We start from the raw sequence: 23,840 nt of genomic DNA, 5'->3' as shown, positions 1-23,840 counted from the left end.
TAGGGCTGCAGCCAGGGAAGGCACATTCCAGTGCTTCCTTTCCTGGCTGTTGCCTCACAAACCTGCTTTCCGCTTATTAGCAACTGCAGATAATAGCAACTTTTTGCTGGCAGCTGAGAGGTTGCTAGTTAGCTGAATCTACGGAATTCCATATTCATGGAATCTGCAGGAGCATTTCAGGTATCAGAATGTAATTACCGAAAGCAGAATTTAACCAGGACACCAGAATAGCCTCCTAAATCTTTGAAAAAATTCATGGTATTTATAATGGCCAGAAATAGTTCGGGTTTCCATGTTATATCTCCTCCAGTAGCATGCTGCCCTGTAAAAGTGGTTCTCAACCAGGGGTATGTGCACCCCTAGGGGTACCCAGAGGTCTTCCAGAGGGTACATCAACTCATCTAGATATTTGCCTGGTTTTACAACTGGCTACATAAAAAGCACTAGTGAAGTCAATACAAACTAAAATTTCATTCAGACAATGACTTGTTTATACTCCTGTATATACTATACACTGAAATGTAAATCTAATATTTATATATCAATTGATTTATTTTATAATTATATGGTAAAAATGAGAAAATAAGCAATTTTTCAACAATAGTGTACTGTGACACTTTTGTATTTTTGTCTGATTTTGTAAGCAAGTAGTTTTTAAGTGAGGTGAAACTTTGGGGTACGCAAGACAAATCAGACTCCTGAAAGGGGTACAGTATGACTCTTGAGAGCCACTGCCCTACAACACCATTCTGGGGCACTGCTTTCACAGTAACTTGCCTAGAACAGTGCCACCTACTGAATCACCAACACCACTTCCTGCAGCATCCTTAGTAAGTCTCTCATCAGAGAACTGACCCAACCTGAGAGTACGCTGCTTAACATCTGTACATCAGGTAGCTCCACTGAAGGTTACACCACTGAGAGTTCAGACGGTCCCTTTAAAATGCTGGTTTTTGTCATGTTCACAGCAGCTAGTCCTTCTCAAACTGTCAATAAGACACTACAGAAGAGGCTAAACAGTTCAAATATATCATTTCCTTTTTTGTATTTTTACTGAAAGTATCTTTTTTTTTTGTCCTCAGATACATGCTCCTGAGTTCCACACTTAACTTAAAAAAATTAAAATAAATATTTTCTGAATCATATGCGATATGTTTGTATTTGTAAGCCTCAGTAATATCATTCTTACTATTAAGGATTTTAGAAAGTTATTGTTATTTAACAACATTGATGGGAAACCCAATTGTTTTTGTAAAGCTTTGTTTTATTGATAGATATTTATAGCTCAAAATATTATATAATACATCACCAGTAATAAGGTAATGCTTTACGAAATTATAGCCACTGAGGAAGTCTCATGAACCTTAACTGCTCTTGAATACAGACATATATTGGATCTGTGTTAATCTCCGTGAATCCTTTCAAACAGATGCCATACTTTGGAGAAAAGGAAATTGAAATGTACCAGGGAGCTGTAAGTAAAGTTTCTTATAAGATATTGCAGATATTCAATTGTATGTAAAGGTTCTTCTCTCTTTGTTTGAACTAATGTGAGTATATGTTGTCTGGTTTTGGTGGTGGTGGAACTTACTGGCCTAGAAGAACTTAATTTGAATGCAGCATCTAATTTTAATGAGATCCTGCTTCTTCTTTTCCTTCCATTTACATGTTGGATTCACTGAGACAGAGTTAAGCTTGCAAAACAGATTCATTTATTGATTTAAGTTTGACCAAAATTAGTTTTCCGACAGCAGACAGTTCCCCTATACAAGAGGAATTTTTCACTAGCTTACCTACACCTTAGATCTCTAAAGCTGGACACCAAAACACAGAGGCACACAAAATTAGAGGCCAGTTTTGAAAATGGGCTGTAAGTATGGGGCAGAGGGAGGGCACTAGGACATAGGTAACTCAATCTGCTGCACTGGAATCAGGCATGTCCATAGACTGAAAACTACATATACTATTCAGTCTGAATGGGCTCAGGGGTCCGATGTGGCCAATCAGCCTGAGGCTCTCTGCAGTGGTATAGCCTGTTTATTTGTTATCTTAAGGCCACTTCTGAAAGGGGCATAAATTATGTGAGTTTCTCTTGGACAAGTATGTATTTAAGTATTCTACATTTTTAAAATAGGGTATTTACATATCTCAGCCAGGACAAAAATTATGGTTGAGAGATCAATAACAAATCTCAACAGTGACAATGATTATTGGTTTGCTTTCATGAAAAAGGCTCCTTAGAAAGAACTTGTACTGATTTTAATATGTAACTGCTGAAGTCTGAGGCTCAATTTAAGATGCAAAATTTTCTGTCCTAGCAAGAAACTCTTCCATGCTAAATACTTATATTATTTTTTTCTGTGGTATTTAATGTTCTGTCTGAAATGTACATTATATTCCCCAACCCTCTCCCATAGGCTCAGTATGAAAATCCACCACATATCTATGCTCTAGCGGACAACATGTACAGAAACATGATTATTGACAGAGAAAACCAATGTGTCATTATCAGGTAAGAATCAGCTGTTCGCCTATTAGAGCTGCTAGTTTAAAGCTTTCTCAGAAGAAAGGAGGATCTCATTTTATTGCTAGATTCCCTTAATTAAATAGAATTATCCATTTGTGTGTGTGTTGTGGGGGATCTCAGATAATATTGATGATGTATTATTTATTTTGGAACTTTAGAACACTGGGAGCATTATGGAGCTTTCTAATTGGCCACAAGTGATGTTATAGCTATGTTTAATAATGCCCAGTAAATGTACAAGCCGAATGCTTTCCCTTATTTTTATGTTAAAAATTCAATTTCAGAAAAGCAGCAAGATACTCAAGCAAGGAATTTTTGCATTTCTCATGTGCTTAAAGTCACTTGCTCTTTGACCTTGTGCCTTGTAACACCCCCACAAATATACTATAATCACCCACAAATAGGCCCCCTGTCATTTCTTACTGCAAAATTATAGTTCACTGTACACTCGCAGTCAACTGCATTCAAGCACAAATGCAATCTTCCAGCACGTCGTCTGGTAAAAGAGGTTGAGTCTTGTAAATTCTTTGAGGGCATTACCATGCATCTTTTTCTCTTACATCAATTTTATATTAGTAGTATTAATACAAATCTTTTGTGTCACTGAAAATAGACTATTTCAGGATTTTTCAGATCCTCATTTTTGTTTTATAATGTTACCTTCGTTTGTAGCTTAACAAAAAGAACCCTTTCCCTCCTCAATGGCTCTGGAGAACGTATATGAAAGGGACATGGTTACAAATGAAACCATGCTAGACGGTTTAAAAACTGGCTTTTCATAATTTCCCAATCAGCTCTATTCAGGACTTCCTTTCTACTTCATTCCCACAGGGGTTTTGCTATATATGAGGTCATTGTTAGTGGGTTCTACTGTATGTGAGGTTGCTACTCTGGTGTCACCTTTTAAAGCTGCCCTGAACCTTACTTAGTTTGTTATAAAGTCATCACTAAATCAAACAGTATGTCTATAACTTCCGGTCTGAACCAAAAAAGTATTTGGAATGACTCCTCAGCTATGCCCAGGAAGTCTTCCACTGTCCCTGTCCCCACCTTAGTTTAGATCAGCAGAAAGATATTTTAAATTTGTATCAGCCCCCAAAGAGCCATCTGGCTTGTGGGGATAACCAGAGAGTTCAGTCTACTCTGGCCACTCCTCCTATGCCAGGGGCTTTCAGGGGTGGCAAAGAGCTAGCTGTGTCAGCCAACGTTTCCTCAGACCAAGGAAACTTACAGGCACCTGGGAAACTTTTTGGCCTCTTTGTGTCACTGGAGTGTTGCAAAGGAGCCAGAGCAGGGGCCAGGATCTGAGTCTTTGTATCTGAAGGTGTTCCTCATACAAGGTTTTCTGCCATCATATTGAAGGCCATAGTGTGAAAGCAGAGATCATCTTCATATGTTGCACAGATGAGCTGCACTTGAAAGCCTACCAGGAGGAGTCGTGTGAAAATTCTTCCTACTTGTGGAATTTCTTTTTGAGCTGTGACTCATAGTCCTGGCCAAGCTCCCAAGGGTGACATCCCACAATAGAAAAGTGTATGGGTGCTCCTAGTACTGGAAAACAGGAGCATGTAGCTTCTTGGAAATAATTGATTACACATGTGCTCAGCCTTCCCCCACTCCTCTGCCTTCTTTTTAGCAATACTAGAGTTATTTGGTCCCATTTCTATGTATGGTTTATAGTTGTTAGAAACAAGTAAATTTTGTTTTGCTTTGAGCTTTGGGCCTTCAAATCCAGAGCTTGGGGTAGTTCATATGCAGGTCCAATTGATCTGAATCCCCAAAATTTGAGGGTTCAGAGAAACAATTCTGGATTTGACCTCCATAAGGGCCAGGCTTTCAAACATGCCTAGCACCCAGAATATCAAGGCCTTTGGAAAATCTGGCCAGTTATTTAGGTGCCTTAATTGTGATAGCTGAGTTCTTTTATAAAAGCCAGACCCTGATTGTGTGTAATGAGCTCTTCTGAAAGTTTGGCCCATACTGTAAATAAAGGATGGTTTGTGGTCCCTGAGACGTGTGCACAGCCTCATCACACTCTTCCTGTGTTGTGCTTGATACATTTGAAGGGTATAACAAGAAGGAAAGAAGAAAATCATTTTCATTGATATTATATACAAAATGTTCCTCTTCCTTGATGCATGTTTATTTTTCGTAAGATTATTTTTGTGAGATAAACACAGGAAAAGCAGGAGACTGCGTTTCCATATGCTTTTTATGTTGGTTTTTGATTTTGGGAACAACTCTGAATGCTTCATTGCTGGGTTGTTAGATTTGTCAAATCAAAGAATTCAGCTGGTCGTACGGTTCGTTTTAGTTCATTTTATATTTTTGTCCTCTTGATCAAATTCCATGTACATTGCTTTGGATTACTCAAAGATTCTTCTGATTATAACATCATAGCTCCTAATAGTTACATAGTTACAAGATGCAAAGCTGATCCACCTCTCATTCACCAGTCTGAATTTGGAGTGACTCTACTGAAGTCGATGAAGTTATATTGATGTAAAGGCACACCAGTCTCTTGCTCTGGCATTGCCAGAGAAATGCTTCTGTGGGTAGCCTATTAGTGAGCATTCTTAAAAGATATCCAAAATAGATCCATCTCTTCTTCTGTACCACTTGTTATAGGTAGCTGTGCCCATTCTAGGACTTCTTTATTACTGATTATATCAGGCCATTTTACTTTGAACATTCTCTGCAGACACCTGTAATGAAAGCTGTTCAGTTTGCATTGGATGGACTTACTATTTTCCAGGACTCTGCTCCATAGAAGAGGACACTTAGGACAGTGTTTCTAAAGATCTTAAGTTTGGTGGTTTTGTTAATCACATTGGACTTCTCTACTGTATTGAGTTTTTGAAATACAGCAGTTGCTTTACCTATTCTGGACTTTACATCAAACATGAAATCACCAGAATTGTGAATGATACTACCCACCTAAGTACATTTAGTAATGGTTTTCAAGGCTTTACCTTCCAAGTAGATAAAATCATTGGTAGGTAAATTAATTTTCATAACTTCATCTTTGATTTATTAATAATATCTAATGGCTTGGCAGAATTTGCAAGACCATTTGTCTTTTGCTGCATATCTTTAACTGATTTATGCATAAGACAGATGATGTCTGCAAAGTCTAAACCTCCAAGCTTCCAGTCTATTCATGCAGTATCCATTTCCATACTGACAATCTGTCACATAACAAAGTCTATAGCAATGACAAACAAGATGGGGGATAAGATGCAACTTCACCTGACACTACTGTTAACATTAAACCAGTCCATTAGCTTCTGGTTTATCTTTACTGCACATTGAATGTTCTGATACAAATTTTTAATAATTTGAATGAATTTGAATGATTTTTGTTGTTTTATATTATCTGTCACAGTGATTCTCTATCTACATTGTGGAAATCCACAAAGTTTAGGACTACTGGGGGCAGCCATTCATTGCTTTGCTCTACAATATTACACAGGATGAAGAGCTGGTCTACACAAGATCAATTTGGCAAAAACCAACTTGTTTGTCTCTAAATCTGCTTAGGGTGATTGCATAGAAGACTTTCCCCTGGGACTGAAAGCGGCATAATCCCATGCCACTTGTTACAAAACTCAAATATCCTCTTCGGGGGAGTTTGATTATAATCCCTCTTTTCCATTCTTCTGTGGTGTATTCTTTCTCCCAGACCAAATTGAAGAGGCATAGCAGGATTTTCATACTGTCCCTTCCACTTGCTTTAAGCAGTTCTGCAATTTGATCTTTACCTGGCAATTTATTGTTCTTTCGTCTTTCAGTAGCTGCTTTAAATTCATCCAGAGTAATTTCCTCACAGCAAACATCAAGCGCTTCTGTCTTCTCTACATTACTGAAGTTAAATGTTATTTTTGGTGAGAGTATAATAAGAATGCCATGGAAATGTTCTGCTCTGGTTTTCTTTTATTCATCTAAGGTAGTAAGGGTTTTCCCTTGTTTATCTTTTATTGGACCTTCCCTTCTGCAGCTAAAATCTCAAGCTATTCATTTACTGTTTTGAAAAAAAGGGTTCCCCTCTCCTTTCACTGATGCCATTTCTGCTTCCAGTGCCTGTCTATCGATATATGCTCTTTTATCCTTCCTGGCTGATAGAAGGGTGAGGCAGCCAGTTTCATCTAGTTAGAAAATACTGAGTCTTGTCATATATCTTTCAAGGGAGAGACAAGCCTGTTTTATTTGTGGAATAATTACCATGTGTGTTAAGAAAACTGTACATGTTTCTAATTATAGCTGAAGAACACTGCGCTATTATGAATGATTGTGAACAATGTAAACAATGAGGCTATTCAAGGGTTGGATTCTTCCTGGCCTGGATGCAGGTGCACAGTGTGTGTGTATCCAGGTGGAAGGGGGAAGGGTGCAAGGAGCCTTCCTTAGCACCATTTGTGTGGCCCTCGTAGGTGCTAGGCAGAATCGCAGAGGCCCTGTGATCAGGAGAAACAGGGATTGCTCTATCCCTCTTTTCCCAGGGCTGTGCAGTGCTGTTTGGAGGAAAGAGGGCAGGAGGGGCAGAATGTCACAAAAACGTGGTTTGCATCTCCGTGAAAGGCAAGAATGACGTTGAACCAGCTGTTCACAAAGATATGTTTGCAATGGAATATTAATTTATAAACATGAGACAGTTCTCTATTGTCTGAGCCATGCAGATGATGGGCAAGTCCTTTACTCCGCTTGTCCATGGCAATTGAGTGGTTAAAGAGTTTGGATATTTGACAATTTTAGTTGCTACTGCATGCATCTGAAATTCACAAGAGGCAGCAGATCTGTCTGTGCACTTGTTCCCATATATGGAGGAGAGTGTGGTTTGAAGTGATTTGCCGTGTAGCCATAAAGGCCAAAATGTTATTCACATTAAGCGGTTTAGGCTTCAGCAGCGGTTTGACATTTCATTTCATTTCATTTCATTTCACTGAGTTTTGCTAAGGCATATGCATGGTGATTTATTTAAGTGCATCTTATTGGATCTGGTTTCTGTATCCCACTCTAATAGCCTGCTGAGCTGTTCCTCCCCCCCGTCCCAAAGAAAAAAATGCCTGCCCTTCAATGGATACCTAAGAACTGCCAAAAAAACACAAAAACGATTCACTCGGCTGAGACTTGAACTATGAAGGGTTGTCTGGAGACTTGTTTTGATGTGGTTTTTAATTCCCTCTAGAGCATCATTGTCTTGTGATCAAGGCAGTGGATGTTATGATTAGTAATTTCCTGTTTTGTGTGAGATAATAGATATTTTCTTCAGATTATCCTTAAAGGGGTATGTTTCTGCAAAGGTGGAAGGTTTATTTCCCTTTATTATCAGTTCGGGCAACTTCTTCCATGAGGTGTTTTAATGTGCTATGAAGAAATTTCTCAATTCAAGTCTCTCTTCCGTTCTTAATATCAGCTTAGTTTTCATCTGCATCTGGTAATGTTTTCTTACAAGAAGGCTACCTATCATCACCTTAGGATGGTACAACAACTTTACTGATATTAGTTTACTTTAATAGAGACTTCTTTCCACTTTACCCCTTTCAGTAAAACAATCTAACTCTTTATCTTAAATTGATTGAAGTTAATTTAAAAAAAATCTGGTCCTGCTGCTGCATTGTAAAGCCCATGCAAGCCTCAAACAATTGATTTTTTGAAACTTGTGCAGCGGAGAATGCCGCTGGAGACGTGATTGAATCTTACCAATAGCAGCCACTCAGGAAAGGGCATTCCCACACAAATCTTCAACGTGTTAAGGAACCCTGGCAAAAGCCACCAGCAGTACGGGGGAGAAATATTTGTATAAGGCAAAGCTGATGGGGATGCTTTGAACAAAACTAAAGAAATGAAACTTTACATGTAGACTTCTCCAAACACAGCAGAATAATATTTTACATCTGCAGTGTCCTTGGTTGGTAGATCTAAGAGTGCTTTGTGTACATTAACTAATAAAGTTCCTCAATGTCCCAATCATGTAGATAAGTATTATCCCTCCCATTCTGCAGATGGGGAAATTTGTGCACAGGGTTTTAAGTGACTTCCCTTAAGTCACACAACAAATTAGTGTCAGAGGGGGGCATAGGAGTCAGAAGTCTTGACTCGTAATCCCCTACTTTAATCACTAAATTACCCTTCCTCTCAACGATGAAGAAGTGGAAATAAGTTTCTACATAATTCTTGAATTTTATTCTGAGTTCAGTGAAGTTTTAAGAGACTGTGTTGTGCAAATTTTGACTCTTTCAAAGTAGCAACTACTACTGGAAAAAATTTGTGTAAACCTATAAAGTATTTTTTAATTATTAGGAACATATCAAGAAAGTGAATTTGATTTCCAGTAAGGAAAGACTACAGGTTGAAAATTAATTATGTCAGTGCCATTAACAATTTATTTTCCATAATCCATTTTCTTCCTTTTTCTTTTAGAATGTATACCATGTTTTCTCTCCTGTTTCATTTGACTCTCTTTAAAGAGTGAGATACAATATGAGCTTAGATACAGCTTGGTTCTTATTGATAATATAACATGGAACAATCAGTTGCACACATACAAAATGGGAAATGACCGCCTATGAAGGAGTACTGCAGAAAGGGATCTGGGGGTCATAGTGGATCACAAGCTAAATATGAGTCAACAGTGTAACTCTGTTGCAAAAAAAGCAAAATATCATTCTGGGATGTATTAGCAGGAGCATTGTAAGCAAAACACGATAAGTAATTCTTCCACTCTACTCCACGCTGATTAGGCCTCAACTGGAGTATTGTGTCCAGTTCTGGGCACCACATTTCAGGAAAGATGTGGACAAACTGGAGAAAGTCCAGAGCAACAAAAATGATTGAAGGTCTAGAAAGCATGACCTATGAGGGAAGATTGAAAAAACTGGGTTTGTTTAGTCTGAAGAAGAGAAGACTAAGAGGGGACCTGATAACAGTTTTCAAGTACATAAAAGGTTTTTACAAGGAGGAGGGAGAAAAGTTGTTGTTCTTAACCTTTGAGGATAGGACAAATTGCAGCAAATGTGATTTAGGTAGGACATTATGAAAAACTTCCTAACTGTCAGAGTGATTAAGCACTGGAATAAATTGTCTAGGGAGGTTGTAGAATCTCCATCATTGGGGATTTCTAAGAGCAGGTTGGACAAACATCTGTCAGGGATGGTCTAGATAATACTTAGTCCTGCCTTGAGTGCAGGGAACTGGACTAGATGGCCTCTTGAGGTCCTTTCCAGTCCTATGATTCTGTGATCCTGTAGGGAACTGTTTTAATTCTTCTCATGTCTCCATACTTTTAAAAAATAGCTGATCCATACATACTGCTTTCTTTCTTCCTGCTTACTCAGCCAATGTCCCTCATTTTAGTCCCGAAATTACCTGTGCTCCACACAAATTGGGAGCCTTCTCATTCTTATTGTTGAAGTTTGTTTATATCAGAAATAAGAAATCATGTAACTGAGGTTACAAAGTAGTTTGAATAATTTTTTGTGTATCCCTTACTTTGAATATTTGTTACACATTGTGGTTCCCCACTGGGGCCCTGGTAGGTTGAGAGGTATGACTCCCAGTAATCTCCTAACTAGGTAAAAACAGTATCCAAATAGGGTCAGCTGTTACTGGAGAAAATAGATAGCACTACAGAAATGCCTGCGTTACAGAAATAAATACACCTCTACCCCGATATAATGCAACTCAATATAACATGAATTTGGATATAACGCGATAAAGCAGCGCTCTGGGGGGGGGGGGGGGGGGGGGGGGGGGGGGCTACGCACTCCAGCGAATCAAAGCAAGTTCGATATAACGCGGCTTCACCTATAAAGCAGTAAGATTTTTTGGCTCCGGAGGACAGCGTTATATTGGGGTAGAGGTGTAACTAAACTTTAGGTCACGTTGCAAAAACTTCCCTCTTTGATATAGTTTTTCCACCAGAATCAGAATATTCCCCTGTTTAAAGAAAAAAAACCAAAGTTTTCTTTAATCTAAGAAAGGGCCAGAGCAGACGATTTAATTAAGTCCACTGTGGACCTAGCTTTGCTAAGCTGTTTAACATGGACACACTCAGACACCATGGTGATGGGTGCTAATATAAACCCCAAGATAGATAGAATATTCTCATAATGGGCAAAATTCATCTCTAGTGGAACTGCACTGACCTAATGGGAGTTAAACCAGAGATGAATTTGGGTCCATTGATATTTGTTTCCTATGGTTTCCACAATGTGCTAGGTACTACACAAAGAGAAAAAAGGGACAGACCATCCCTGCCCCTATAATATGTTTGCATATTTATTTTAGACTTGCAGGATCCTCATTCATCTGCTTTTCCAACCTCCTTCGTCTATTTCTAGGTGTTTAAGCGTTTCAGTCTCCAAAGTCATACAGTTGCAGGGAAGACAATGCTGAAACTTGGCTCAGGTCAAACTCAAAAGTGAACTGCACCCATTTTGTGCCACACAGCAAAATGTAGGCTCACATGATGAAAGGCAGCTGTTAGCCTTCTGTCAATGGCAATCCTCATGCTGAAAAGTGACTTGGAGCCCAGTCCTGCACTCCATACCAAAGAAGAGCTTCCATTTCCTCAAATCCTGATCTCAGTTATAGCATCAGGCTTCTTAAGTTGCACCCAGCAGCAGTGGTCCTTAAGAGCTATTCTAACAAATGGATATCCGTCATCGTTCTCTCGCTGCCCTAAAACTGGCAGGGGAAGTGGTGTCAGGGGCATGAAGGAAAGAGTCCTTATATCTCCAAATCCTGATAGCTGGTTATTCTGGCTACTGGCTGTTCTGCACTGATGGAGCAATGCAAAGCATTTGGTGGGTCGGGAAAGGACCTGACTCTTGTATCAGCACAAATTGGGCCCACAAAATAGGAGGAAACATTTCAAGGTTTACTGCTTCATGTTAATGCAACAAAATGTTTTAAGAGATGTTTAACCAATGTTTGAGCAGTTTGGAAACAGGTATCTCTAGAAAAAGCTGATGCTGCAATTACGTAATTCAGATTGCTTGTGACTGATTTGAAATGGTTTGAGGATTTGAATACCGTATTATAGACATGAAGTTTCTTCCTAGATTTTACTAGTGTTGCGTTGAGTTTCTGTGTACCAGTTCTCTCAAAAGTTTGCTTCACATTAGAAATATTTAGTAGAAACCTATCAAAATCTGTTACTACTCTCTCCAATAGGAAATTGGAAAAGGAAAATATAAATCAGTGCTGTTCACTTCAATTTTAACTTTTAGTTTCTTTTTATATTTGCTTGAGGTTTACATTAGACCAGGGGTTCTCAAACTGGGGGTCGTGAGGTTATTACATGGGGGGGTCGTGAGCTGTCAGCCTCCACCCCAAACCCTGCTTTGCCTCCAGCATTTATAATGGTATTAAATATATAAACAAGTGTTTTTAATGTATGGGGGGGGGGGTCGCACTCAGAGGCTTGCTGTGTGAAAGGGGTCACCGGTACAAAAGTCTGAGAACCCCTGCATTAGACACTAGCTCAGGTATCTGATTCAGGTTGGATGGATTTATCCTTCCAGCTTTTAAAATTGAGTATCCACTCAGGCCAGACTTTGCAGTGAAGAACTGCACTTTTGCTATTTTTAGCTTTCGGACTGTCTGTTGATGTAGACTTCTAAATGCAGAGATTACCCTCCCTGCTGTAGTAAATGTAGCTGTAATTCAGATTTTTCCAGAGGATAAAGCCAAATGGCTGCATTCTCTTCTTCATGCTGATTAGGGTTAGATGAAGTGATTCAAATAATAAAATAACTGACCCAAGCCTTCACCCAGAACTCAAACTGAATTCAGAAAAAAAACTGTTGAGCGGTTCAAAAATTATTCAGCTTTTTAAAAATTGTTTCATATTTGATCTGTGCTTCCTGGTTGTTATCAGGATGAGAAACCAATGTGGTGACATTTCTGATGGCTCTTCTTGCAATATTTTTACATTGACTGGAAGCCCAAAGGATGAGGCATCTTGTGAGAATTCCAGCCTGGTTTTACAGACCCAAGAGGTCTGGATAAGCATCTGAATTTTTGAGTGCTTATCAGAACTGAACCTATGGTAATTTGGCCATGGTTGATGCTAATGGGGATTTACACATTGGCAACAACTGGCAAATCCATTCTCCTTTCCAACAGAGGTGGAGGTTATCTTGGGAAACATGGGGCAGGATTTGAGCAGGACATGCATTTGGTCCACACCCAGGCACAACTGAGCATAGTCTGACCCATGGTATCAAAATGTGTTGAATTTGTTCAGAGACTTGAGGATCACTCAGACTTTTATGCATGAGGACAAAAGATTTCAAAATACAACATTGTGCTCTCTCACCACCATCTGTATGGGACCTGATTTGTCTCATCAAAAGTGGTGTAAGCTGGGTTAACTGCACTGAATATGAGGACTAATGTGACTTGCACCAACACCAGTGTAAATTAGGACTAATTTCATTGAAATCACAATTTTCAAGTGTGAGATCAGAATCATTCCCCATATGTAGTATCATCTTAACCCATTCCAGTTCAAACACAGAACCTTTTATTTCCCCTTGAGAGGTCCTGTGATCTTTGTCCAACAGCTAGCAGTAGATGAAAGGGACTCCTAATCTGTTGCAAGATGTATCCTAATGTTACCACTGAAGTGAAATATTTTAAAGGAAGAAATTGTGAAAAGTTAGAGTGGAGTATTAAGCCTTCTCGTAGCCTGTGTCAAGAGGCATAAGACCAGAAAGATAGTTCTCAGTGAGTCATTATTAATCACATCCTGAATGACTATTTCATCTAGGAATGCCTAAAAAAAAAAGACTCCTGTGGAATCTAGGCAGATGGCTTCCCTTAAAACATAAGGCTGGGATTTTCAACTGAACCTAAGGGAATTAGGCACACAAATCCCACTAAAATCCAATGGGAATTGGGTTCTTAGCCCCTTGAAAAATTTGAACTTAAGTATATTAATTTCTCTGTTTTAATACTTTCCCTTTTTATATGTCTGGTGGAGATTTTGTGAGTGTGTATGTAACATTATTTATGCTATGTCATTCAGTGACAAACATGCCCCAGAAGTATCATATTAGAATGTTATGTCATATTCTATATGCTGTTAAATCACCTGATTTAAATTTGGGGCATATTTATTATTGTGGTAGCTCTTCTTGGTTAAACAAGGTAAATCTCAAGCAGCTCCAGTAGAAACCTGAGTTACTCTGTATTTATACTTGTCTTCACTAGAGTTATTCCCGATTTAGTGTAGAATTTGGACCTGTGTTGGAAAACCTTTCAGTAGGAGGGACAATTTATCTTTCTTCTTTCAGTTACATTTTCCTCAGTGTTTCCTTAGAAAACTAAATCATGAAGGTCTAACTATCATTAAACTTTTATTTTGGGGTAATCTCTCTATCTACACAGTTTTAGTGCTGCTGAGCATGGTGGTATCCCACATATTATCAAGTTCCATGTTGTTTTCAGGTCTGAACCATTTAACAGATGTGTATTTGTGTTCCCCTCCTCCTAGTGGTGAAAGCGGTGCTGGAAAGACTGTAGCTGCTAAATATATAATGAGTTACATCTCTAAAATATCGGGAGGTGGCCCCAAGGTACAGGTGAGTTGATATAGTGTAATGTTGCTGTAAAGAAACCATGTCAAATCTTATTGTATAGCCATAGTGCCAGAGATGACATTTATGAGGTAAATGGCTGAGCACACATGTACAGCCAACATAGATCCCCTAGCATAGAAACTGGTGTGGCTCTACTGCACAAACAGGTCTTCCAAAGTTCAGGTATCCCTGAATTGTACTCTGTAGGGGACGGATGAATGGGGGCCAGGGATTCACAGATCTGCTGGTCCTCCACCTGTGGATGGGGAGTTGATAAGATGAAAACCCACTAGTCTGAACAGACTCCTGTGGAACAACTTCAGTGTTGATGCTGAATTATTTAAAGGTTAAAGATTTTTGGGAAAAAACATTCTTTAATGGAATTTGTGACCTCAAGATGTAGGGAGAGAAGTTTAATTTGTAGCAACCAAACATTTTTTAACAAAAATCTCAGAAAATCTGCTTTTTCTACAATGTCAAATATGAATTTGTACTAGACCTTTCAGATCCAGAGAGAATTGAACTGTGTCTCAGTGGTTCATATCTCCCATTAAATCATGGATTTGTGTTCACACATTAAAGAGAAAAGAGAAGGACTTTTATTAAACATCACTTTAAACAAATTCTCTAGTAGGAAATGTAATTTCTGGGAGCTAGCTAGAATGGTGAATAGTTGCTTGTTAATAATTCTGACACCTGTCTGCACTATCTACACAAGCATTTTAACTAACGCTAATGCAGTAAATGAGCCATAAAATTCCACTAATGGAGTTCTATGAGATCATCAGCTGATTAACAGACAACTATTCTAGGTAAGTAGTGGCTACCCTTTACCAGTATGCTTTTTTTTTTTTCCTGCTTACCATAATACATTGGCCTTAGTACAAGCTCTGATGATGATTATGTTCTTCCTGTTTTTTTGGGAGACAATGATACAGGGAACATTGCACAGTCATTCAATAGCAAAGGGAAAATATGCATTGTGTTATTTTTGGAGTGGACTTAATCACATTACAAATAATTGTTTCAATTATTTTAAGTAAATCCCAGCTGTTCCTACAAGATGCAAAATAAACTCAGCAGTTACAAGTCATAGCTGATTAAACTGATACATTTCCTTGAGTAGTGTATTATTTTTGTGTGAAGTTCAACCCTCCCTACACAAACCTGAATATAGAAAATCATAGAATCATAGAATATCAGGGTTGGAAAGGACCTCAGGAAGTCATCTAGTCCAACCCCCTGCTCAAAGCAGGACCAATCCCCAACTAAATCATCCCAGCCAAGGCTTTGTCAAGCCTGACCTTAAAAACCTCTAAGGAAGGAGATTCCACCACCTCCCTAGGTAATCCATTCCAGTGCTTCACCACCCTCCTAGTGAAAAAGTTTTTCCTAATACCCAACCTAAACCTCCCCCACTGCAACTTGAGACCATTACTCCTTGTTCTGTCATCTGGTACCACTGAGAACAGTCTAGGTCCATCTTCTTTGGAACTCCCTTTCAGGTAGTTGAAAGCAGCTATCAAATCCCCCCTCATTCTTCTCTTCTGCAGACTAAACAATCCCAGTTCCCTCAGCCTCTCCTCATAAGTCACGTACTCCAGACCCCTAATCATTTTTGTGGCCCTCCGCTGGACTCTTTCCAATTTTTCCACATCCTTCTTGTAGTGTGGGGCCCAAAACTGGACACAGTACTCCAGATGAGGCCTCACCAATGTCGAATAGAGGGAATGATCACGTCCCTCGATCTGCTGGCAATGCCCCTACTTATATAGCCCAAAATGCCGTTAGTCTTCTTGGCAACAAGGGCACACTGTTGACTCATATCCAGCTTCTCATCCACTGTAACCCCAGGTCCTTTTCTGCAGAACTGCTTCCTAGCCATTTGGTCCCTAGTCTGTAATAGTGAATGGGATTCTTCCGTCCTAAGTGCAGGACCCTGCACTTGTCCTTGTTGAACCTCATCAGGTTTCTTTAGGCCCAATCCTCTAATTTGTCTAGGTCCCTCTGTATCCTATCCCTACCCTCCAGCATATCTATCACTCCTCCCAGTTTAGTGTCATTTGCAAACTTGCTGAGAGTGCAGTCCACTCCATCCTCCAGATCATTAATGAAGATATTGAACAAAACCGGCCCCAGGACTGACCCGTGGGGCACTCCGCTTGAAACTGGCTGCCAACTAGACATGGAGCCATTGATCACTACCTTTTGAGCCCGACGATCTAGGCAGCTTTCTATCCACCTTATAGTCCATTCATTCAGCCCATACTTCTTTAACTTGCTGGCAAGAATACTGTGGGAGACCGTATCAAAAGCTTTGCTAAAGTCAAGGAATTACACATCCACTGCTTTCCCCTCATCCACAGACCCAGTAATCTCCTCATAGAAGGCAATTAGGTTAGTCAGGCATGACTTGCCCTTGGTGAATCCATGCTGACTGTTCCTGATCACTTTCATCTCCTCTAAGTGCTAGTACACTAGTTTTGAGCAAGAAACTAACACCCTGATCCTACTCCCATTAAAGCAAATGGCCCTTCCATAGCCAATGCTTCAAACTACGGGCTGATGCCTCTCTGCACCTGCTAGGCTGAGTTTTATGATCATTGAATCTGGGTAAGCGAGAATCCAGTGGCCCCCTTGTGGTCTGCTCCCAGCACTTCTCTCCTTGCTGTCTGATTCGGGGCTCTTACAGAGCTACCACTAGCCCATTTGCAGTCTTGAGCTAGCATTCCTTATGCAGGCAAAACTCCCATTGACTTGAGGAGTTTTGCTTGTTTTAAAGAATTGCAAGATTGGGCTCCAAGGTTATAGGTTGAATTAGTAAGCAGTTATTTCATAACAGGACATAAATACTTTGAAACCGAGTGATGATGTGTATAGTGTTAAATATTGTTCCCCATCCTAATCACCAGATGCTTTGCACCATTCAAACATAGCCTATGTTTTTTGTCTCAATTTTTAATTATTCAGCAGAGTTCTCAATCTGCTTTTGAAGCCCTACATTTTCCAAATTCTCTACCTTCTTCCATTTTATCTATTTGCCATTGTCCTCAATATTCCAGTTTCCCTCTCTACTTGTTTCATTATTTCTTTTTTGGACAGTAGGCCTTATTTAGAAGGGAAGTTAAAGGCAAAAAGGATAAAATGTGGCCAGAAATGTTGCAATCTTGGGCCAGATTGTGCCCCCAGATACACTTGGTAAAAACCTGGAATAACTGTTGATTTAATGTAGATTTATATGCAGTAGTTCAGGGTAGAATATTATCCTCAAGGTTTTTTGTCCAACTCAGTCTAGCCATAATCCAGAAGTTTCTCAGATAAATGTACTTAGTGAAACAGAGGAACATAGGATTCACTATACAGGATCCAGACTATAGTCCATCAAGTCTGGTAGCCTCCTCCCAGTGCTCCAGCAGAAAACTAACCCCTTTCTCTCTGGTCCTCCTTCCACTCCAATAAATCACTTTAGTAAATTCACTAAATTGTGAACTGTTCTACATGGATATTTGTTATGTTTTAATGTTCCCTAGAAACGGGGTTTTAAAAATTGCAAGCTACCTACTAACAAGGGGAGAAACTCTACCAGTTCAGGGGTAGGAGGACTCTACCAGCAAGGCCAGTGGTAGTGGCTTACTGGTACTAAGGGGTGGGGATCTGCACCACTTTGCTTTTCTACCTCCTATATTCTTGTCCATCCCCCCACCTTCCTGGCTGCTGCGAGAGAGTGAGAGAAAAAGTTTCTGTTACTTTATCCCTGACCAGAGTCTGCCTCTGCTTCAAACCCTGTGAGCAGCAATGAAACTGTCAAGAAACAGGTCAGTTTCATTGTGCTCCTTCTTGTCATAGATATGAGCAGCAGCACTGGCTATCTGCAAGTTCAGGAAGATGACTGCATCAGTTTATGTTCTGCTTACGTTTGGATGATTGTAAAGAAAATCATAAGAACCAGAATTTAGAAAATAAAAAATAACTTGCATTCTGCAGACATGATGGTGTAGATTTCCCCTCACCTGGCCAAGAGGATATTCTAAAGCCTGCTTGTAGAGACAGGCATCCTTGCACCTTATATATATGTCAAGTTTACAAATCATGGCTTGTATGAATGCTCCAAGACCTTGATAAAGAACCCAAAGCAAATTTTGTTGTTGTTTAAAAAAATTTCAGCATGTGAAGGACATTATTCTGCAGTCAAACCCTTTACTGGAAGCCTTTGGGAATGCGAAGACTGTACGGAACAATAACTCCAGCAGATTTGTAAGTTCCTCTTGCAAAAAATTGCTTTTGCTCCTAATATCTGTGGGTTTGATTTGGGCATCTTTGTGAAGTAAAATGCTGGTTTTTATATAAACAGAGAGGCACACATTTCCAGGTCTCCTAGATGTTGTTGCAAATGTTTGTTTCTACTGTTTGGACAAAGCTATTTGTAAGTAGTCTGATGTGTAAACAAGACAATTAGCAACTTAACTGGGGCCTAATCTGCACTGAACTGGAAGGTATGAGCATATCTATTTTCCAGCCCATGTAATAATTAGCTGTGATTTTTTTTTTTTTTAAATGGGATGGAACAATTCCTAGGCTTCACTGCTGGGCACGAAGGTTATTCATCTTTCCAAAAAGCAATAAGGAATTGTTTTCAGCATTTGATCATAAATGTTATATATACTAATGGGAACTAACAACTACATATGCAGAATAATGGTCTGATATTGTACCCTAAATTCAGTTTTAAGTAATGTAGCCCTTACAACATTTAATTGGGAAGAACCACCATGTATTTATAAAATATAGTAAAGAGAGAATGGGAGCAAAATTACTGTACATATGTGGGACCAACTACCCTGCTTGTGTAAATGGGCACAGCTCTATTTAATTAAAATGGAGTTTTACCTTTTTATACCAGCATGGATTTTGAACTGTGCTTTTCAAATGTTAGGCCCGTGTTGAAAATATATATAGATATATATCTGGATATAATAGAATATAAATGTCTTGACAGACATTCAGATATAAAGTGAAATAAAATATACAACGAGGTTATCTGACACCTCCTGCAAGGGGGGAAAAAAGTCAAAATTGTAGATATCCTTATTGTTTTCCGATGTATTTCCCCTGCTATGACTATCTATATTAGCAGTGAGCCTTGCTTGACAAACTTCTTCCCCTTTTGCTCCCCTTAGTTATCAGACCTTTCACAAAATAGAAGTAAAGGGTTGACATGGGTTACTAATGCATTTCCTCAGTCCACCAAGATAAAAGGATCATTGATATACATCACCTGGAAACAGAAGGCTGTATTAACCATATGGTTTATGGAGTTGTAAATCTACTACACTGGAGTAGTTCCCACCTACGTCGTAGTAAATTTAGCCATCGGTGTTTCATTTCTGCAATTTGCCTAATTTACACCAACCAAGTAATGCAGAAGAAAGAAATCCCCCAGTTAGTCCTTACATATGGGTTAGTGTACATCTTTGTTCTAATGCACTACAGAATTATTATGTTGAGTTTAGAATTAGGTAACTGGACATGGAAAAGTGGGGAAGAAAGTAATTGTTTCTTAAGAGTCAAGGCCTAATTTAACCTTGAAAGATTGAAGTAATACAGAATAAATATTCGAGTTAGTTTCCTTGAGTTATACTGCAACAGGTGTCTGCTTTAAGCTTAGTTTTTATTAATTCAAAAACCTCTATAATTATTTGTTACAGGGGAAATACTTTGAAATCCAGTTTAGCCCAGGTGGGGAGCCTGATGGTGGAAAGATCTCCAACTTTCTCCTGGAAAAGTCTCGGGTGGTAATGAGGAATCCTGGAGAGAGGAGTTTTCACATTTTTTACCAGGTCCGAAATGTACAGTTCCTTTCGCAGTTATTTAAAAAAATACTACTTCCATTTCCAGTTTTTCCTTTATATTGGTACATCTTTCAATGAAGTCATGCTATTGATTGTATGTTTAAAAGGGCAGTCTGAATATTGCTAGGTACCTTCAGTGCACACTAAGGCATTGTCTAACATAGACCCATTCAGTGGCTTGAGTCTCTTTCCAAATCCAAAAAACAGTAGACTCTCAGTGAAGTAACAACATGATGTATTTCTAAGGGCCAGCTTGAAAATTCACTGTTGCCTCCCACATGGAAGAGTTTAACAGAATATAGTAGATAATTTCCCTGCAGATTTTTTAAAACTGTCCTGTAGAGAATGATCACTTCTGTCTTCTCTGACATTACAGCGTCAGTCACCTGTTCGAGAGCTGTCCCTCCCCAGTTGGAGAGAGTTAGCTGTGTAATGCAATCATATCTGATTTCTGGTGTTTTTCTTTTGCAGCTTATTGAAGGTGCCTCCTCAGAGCAAAAACACAGCCTGGGCATTACCAGTATGGATTACTATTACTATCTGAGCCTCTCTGGATCCTACAAAGTAGATGACATAAATGACAAATCTGATTTTCAGGAAACTCTGGTGTGTTTTTAAAATCAGTGCTCCATGTGTGTATATTCATTCAGATATGCCTTTTAAGGCAAACCGGTTAAAGTTTCATATTTACAGACAAAAGAAATGTGGGAAGGAAAAACCACATGCTGCAAATTCTTGTAGATAAAAACGCACCCATATAATTTTAATTACCCCTTTATTATGAATGGATGTTCTTTCTGGGTAGCACTCTGATACATAGGCGCTGACTCCGTGGGTGCTCTGGGGCTGGAGCACCCACGGGGAAAAATTAGCAGGAGCTCCTCACCCACCGGCAGCCAGCTTCCCCTGCCCTGCCCGAGTGCGCCGTGTTCCTGCTCCTTCCCCTCCCTCCCAGCACTTCCTCCGCTGCCTAACAGTTGTTTGACAGCACTTAGGACTTTCCGGGAGGGAGGGGGAGGAGTGGGGATGCGGCGTGCTAGGGTGAGGAGGCGGAGAAGAGATGGGGCAGGGGTGGGGACTTGAGGGAAGGGGGTGGAATGAGGGGGCGAGGCTGGGGTGGGAAAAGGTGGGACAGGGACTTTGGGGAAGGGGGTGGAATTGAGGTGGGGCAAGGGCAGTGCAGGGGTGGGGCTGGGGAGGGGGGCATCAAACTCCCATGGGGCAGAGGGGAAGTCAGTGCCTATGCTCTGATGACTGTGCTAAGATAGCCACATAGGAGACAGTACTTTTTGTCAGGGATTTGTTGGAAATTTATTTTAGAGGTACAGATTCAATAGAAAAGGAAATCAGCCAGTGAGCAGCAGGTGGAGAAAGTGCATTATAAAAAATATTAAAATACAGCACAATGATTAGCTTCCACTGAAAAGTGAAAATTGAAAAAAAGAAAGCTCTCTCCTGTATATAGTAGCATGCGCTGAAGGAAGGGACTGAGGGCTTGTCTACATGTACAGCGCAATGTAGCGCTTTAGTGGAGACGCTACTACGCCTCTCCTGTTGGCATAGTTAATCCGCCTCTGTGAGAAGCGGTAGCTGTTTTGATGAGAGAAGCTCTCCCGTCGCCATAGTGCTGTCTACACCAGGGGTTAGGTCAGTATAACTGTGTTGCTCAGGGATGTGGATTTTTCACACTGCTAAACAACGTAGTGATACTAAAGTAATTTTGCAGTGTAGACCTGGCCTGAGAATCCGGCTCTGCATCCAGCTCTGATATTGACTTGCTGTGTGACCTGTGGCTAGCTATGTGGATGCCTCTGCCACTTCCGGTGCAAAACATTATCTAAGTGCCAAGAATCATCATTATTACTGTACCAGCCTATGTGGGACTTTGGCAAAAATTACAGATTAGGAATCAGATTTGTAAAAGAACCATTTACTACACTTCGTAAAAAACTATTCTGCAGATCAGTTATTTTGTGACTGGCTGAAGTGCACAGCCTAAGCCAGCCAAAATGTAACTATTCTAGAATCATGCAGTATGCAGTTTTCACTTTTGTTAGGTCTAAATCATCTATTTGTGTAACAGGAATAATATTTTTATAATACAACATTGTCTTAGAATCTGTGTCTCCTTCTTTAGCGCCTCAGCTTCATTTTAGCATATATGATGAGGTCAGCTAGATCTCACATCCTGTTGATGAAATTCGGTGGAAACTTTAGTGGGATTTAGATACCTGATTGCTTTAAATTCTTTTGAAAATCCCAGACTTAATTTTTTTATTCCAATTAATTATTCATGGTTTGTGAAAAATATGGTGAGTGAATGTTAGTAACTTGATGTCTTTCTTTTCCCAGCATGCAATGAATGTGATTGGCATCTTTGCAGAGGAGCAAACATTGGTACTACAGATCGTGGCAGGAGTGCTGCACTTGGGAAACATCAGCTTTAAAGAAGTTGGCAACTATGCTGCAGTGGAGAGTGAGGAGTGTAGGTAGTTCTGGAAACAATTACAAGATTAATGATGATGCAACAGGCTGAGGCCCAGATGTTGCAAGGTGAACTGAGTAGTGAGCTGCTTATCCAAATACAGTAAATCATTTCTCATGCTCTGGGATTGCTAATTCAGTTTCTCTTTCAAAAACAATATGGGGCCATAGCCCCTAGTTACACCCATGCAATTTTATCGACTTAATTAATGAGAGGTGGAGCAGCAACTCCCTCCAGAGCTGGCCTGGGTAGCCAGAGCATAGATGCTTGGGGCAGGGCCGGCTCAAGGCACCAGCCGAGCAAGCTGGTGCTTGGGGCGGCAGCTTGTAGGAGGCGGCATTCTGCCGAATCCTAGGGCGGCACGGCCGCTTTTTTGTTGTTGTTGTTCCGCTCCGGCCGCCCTGTAGGGGGCAGCGGCGTGGAGGAGGGGAGCGCCCTGCAGCAAGCCCGGCAGGACAGCCCACGTCCTTCCCTCCCAGCCGACCGGAGCAGTGTAGGGCCCTCCCGGCAGGGGGCATGGTGGAAGGGGCTGCGTGGCAGCGCCCCGCTGAAGGCCTGGCTGTCCCCCTTCTCTCTCTCCCTCCGTTCCCTCCCCCTCCCCCCACTAGCTGGGGCACATCTGCGCCGCAGGTTTTTTTTTTTTTTTTTTTGCTTGGGGCGGCCAGAAAGCCAGTCCATATTCTTACCCTATCCAGACATTAGATAAAAACACCTGCTGTCTTTTAAAAACTGTCTTATATGTTCTAAGGTTTGAGGTAAACAGCTGAAGAACTTTTTTGGGATGGGGTGCAATTTATTTAAGATACATCTGAGTGTAAAGATTTGAATCATTTCTTGGAAGATTTAGAGAAGGTTTTGAGCCAGAAGTCCCATTTTTACCACATCCCACCAGGTTTATTTCTGCTGACTGCTACTTGAGATACTTGTGGGTTTTCTTGGGTTTTTTTTGTTTTTGTTTTGTTTGTTTGTTTTGTTTTAAATCTTTAAAACACCATCCGTTGGTTTAGTTCAAAAACAACAACCCTGGTTGTTCTTGCAGTTTTGGCTTTCCCTGCTTTCCTCCTGGGAATTAACCAAAGCCGCCTGAAAGAGAAACTGACCAGCAGGCAGATGGACAGTAAGTGGGGAGGCAAATCAGAGTCCATTAATGTGACGCTTAATGTGGAACAGGCCTGCTACACCAGAGATGCTCTAGCCAAAGCCCTTCATGCCCGCATCTTTGACTACCTGGTGGATGTAAGTTGAATTTTTTCTGATTATGTCACTAGGGTTAAATGTTGAAAGGAATAAATATCCCATGTGGGCTTTCCCCATAATTCTCTGCTTTTCACCATTGTACCCTTCCCCCACTGCACTACATTTCCTCAAGCCTTAAACAGCTGTTAATTGCTAAC

At 40.2% G+C, this 23,840-nt stretch overlaps 1 protein-coding gene across 1 annotated transcript in view; it reads left to right on the top strand.

The window, feature by feature from the left end:
- The window catches only part of MYO1E (myosin IE), a 149,897-nt gene that overhangs the window by 61,355 nt on the left and 64,702 nt on the right, over positions 1-23,840 (top strand). The window contains exons 3-10 of the mRNA XM_054041509.1: positions 1,385-1,474; positions 2,418-2,512; positions 14,028-14,115; positions 18,277-18,366; positions 19,818-19,949; positions 20,433-20,567; positions 22,314-22,446; positions 23,486-23,682. Of these exons, the coding sequence (XP_053897484.1) occupies positions 1,385-1,474; positions 2,418-2,512; positions 14,028-14,115; positions 18,277-18,366; positions 19,818-19,949; positions 20,433-20,567; positions 22,314-22,446; positions 23,486-23,682 (960 nt within the window). The remainder of the gene's footprint in view (positions 1-1,384; positions 1,475-2,417; positions 2,513-14,027; positions 14,116-18,276; positions 18,367-19,817; positions 19,950-20,432; positions 20,568-22,313; positions 22,447-23,485; positions 23,683-23,840) is intronic.

Source organism: Malaclemys terrapin, chromosome 10 (genome assembly GCF_027887155.1).
Source record: "Malaclemys terrapin pileata isolate rMalTer1 chromosome 10, rMalTer1.hap1, whole genome shotgun sequence".
NCBI lineage: Eukaryota > Metazoa > Chordata > Testudines > Emydidae > Malaclemys > Malaclemys terrapin.
This window is presented reverse-complemented; position numbering and strand designations above follow the sequence as displayed.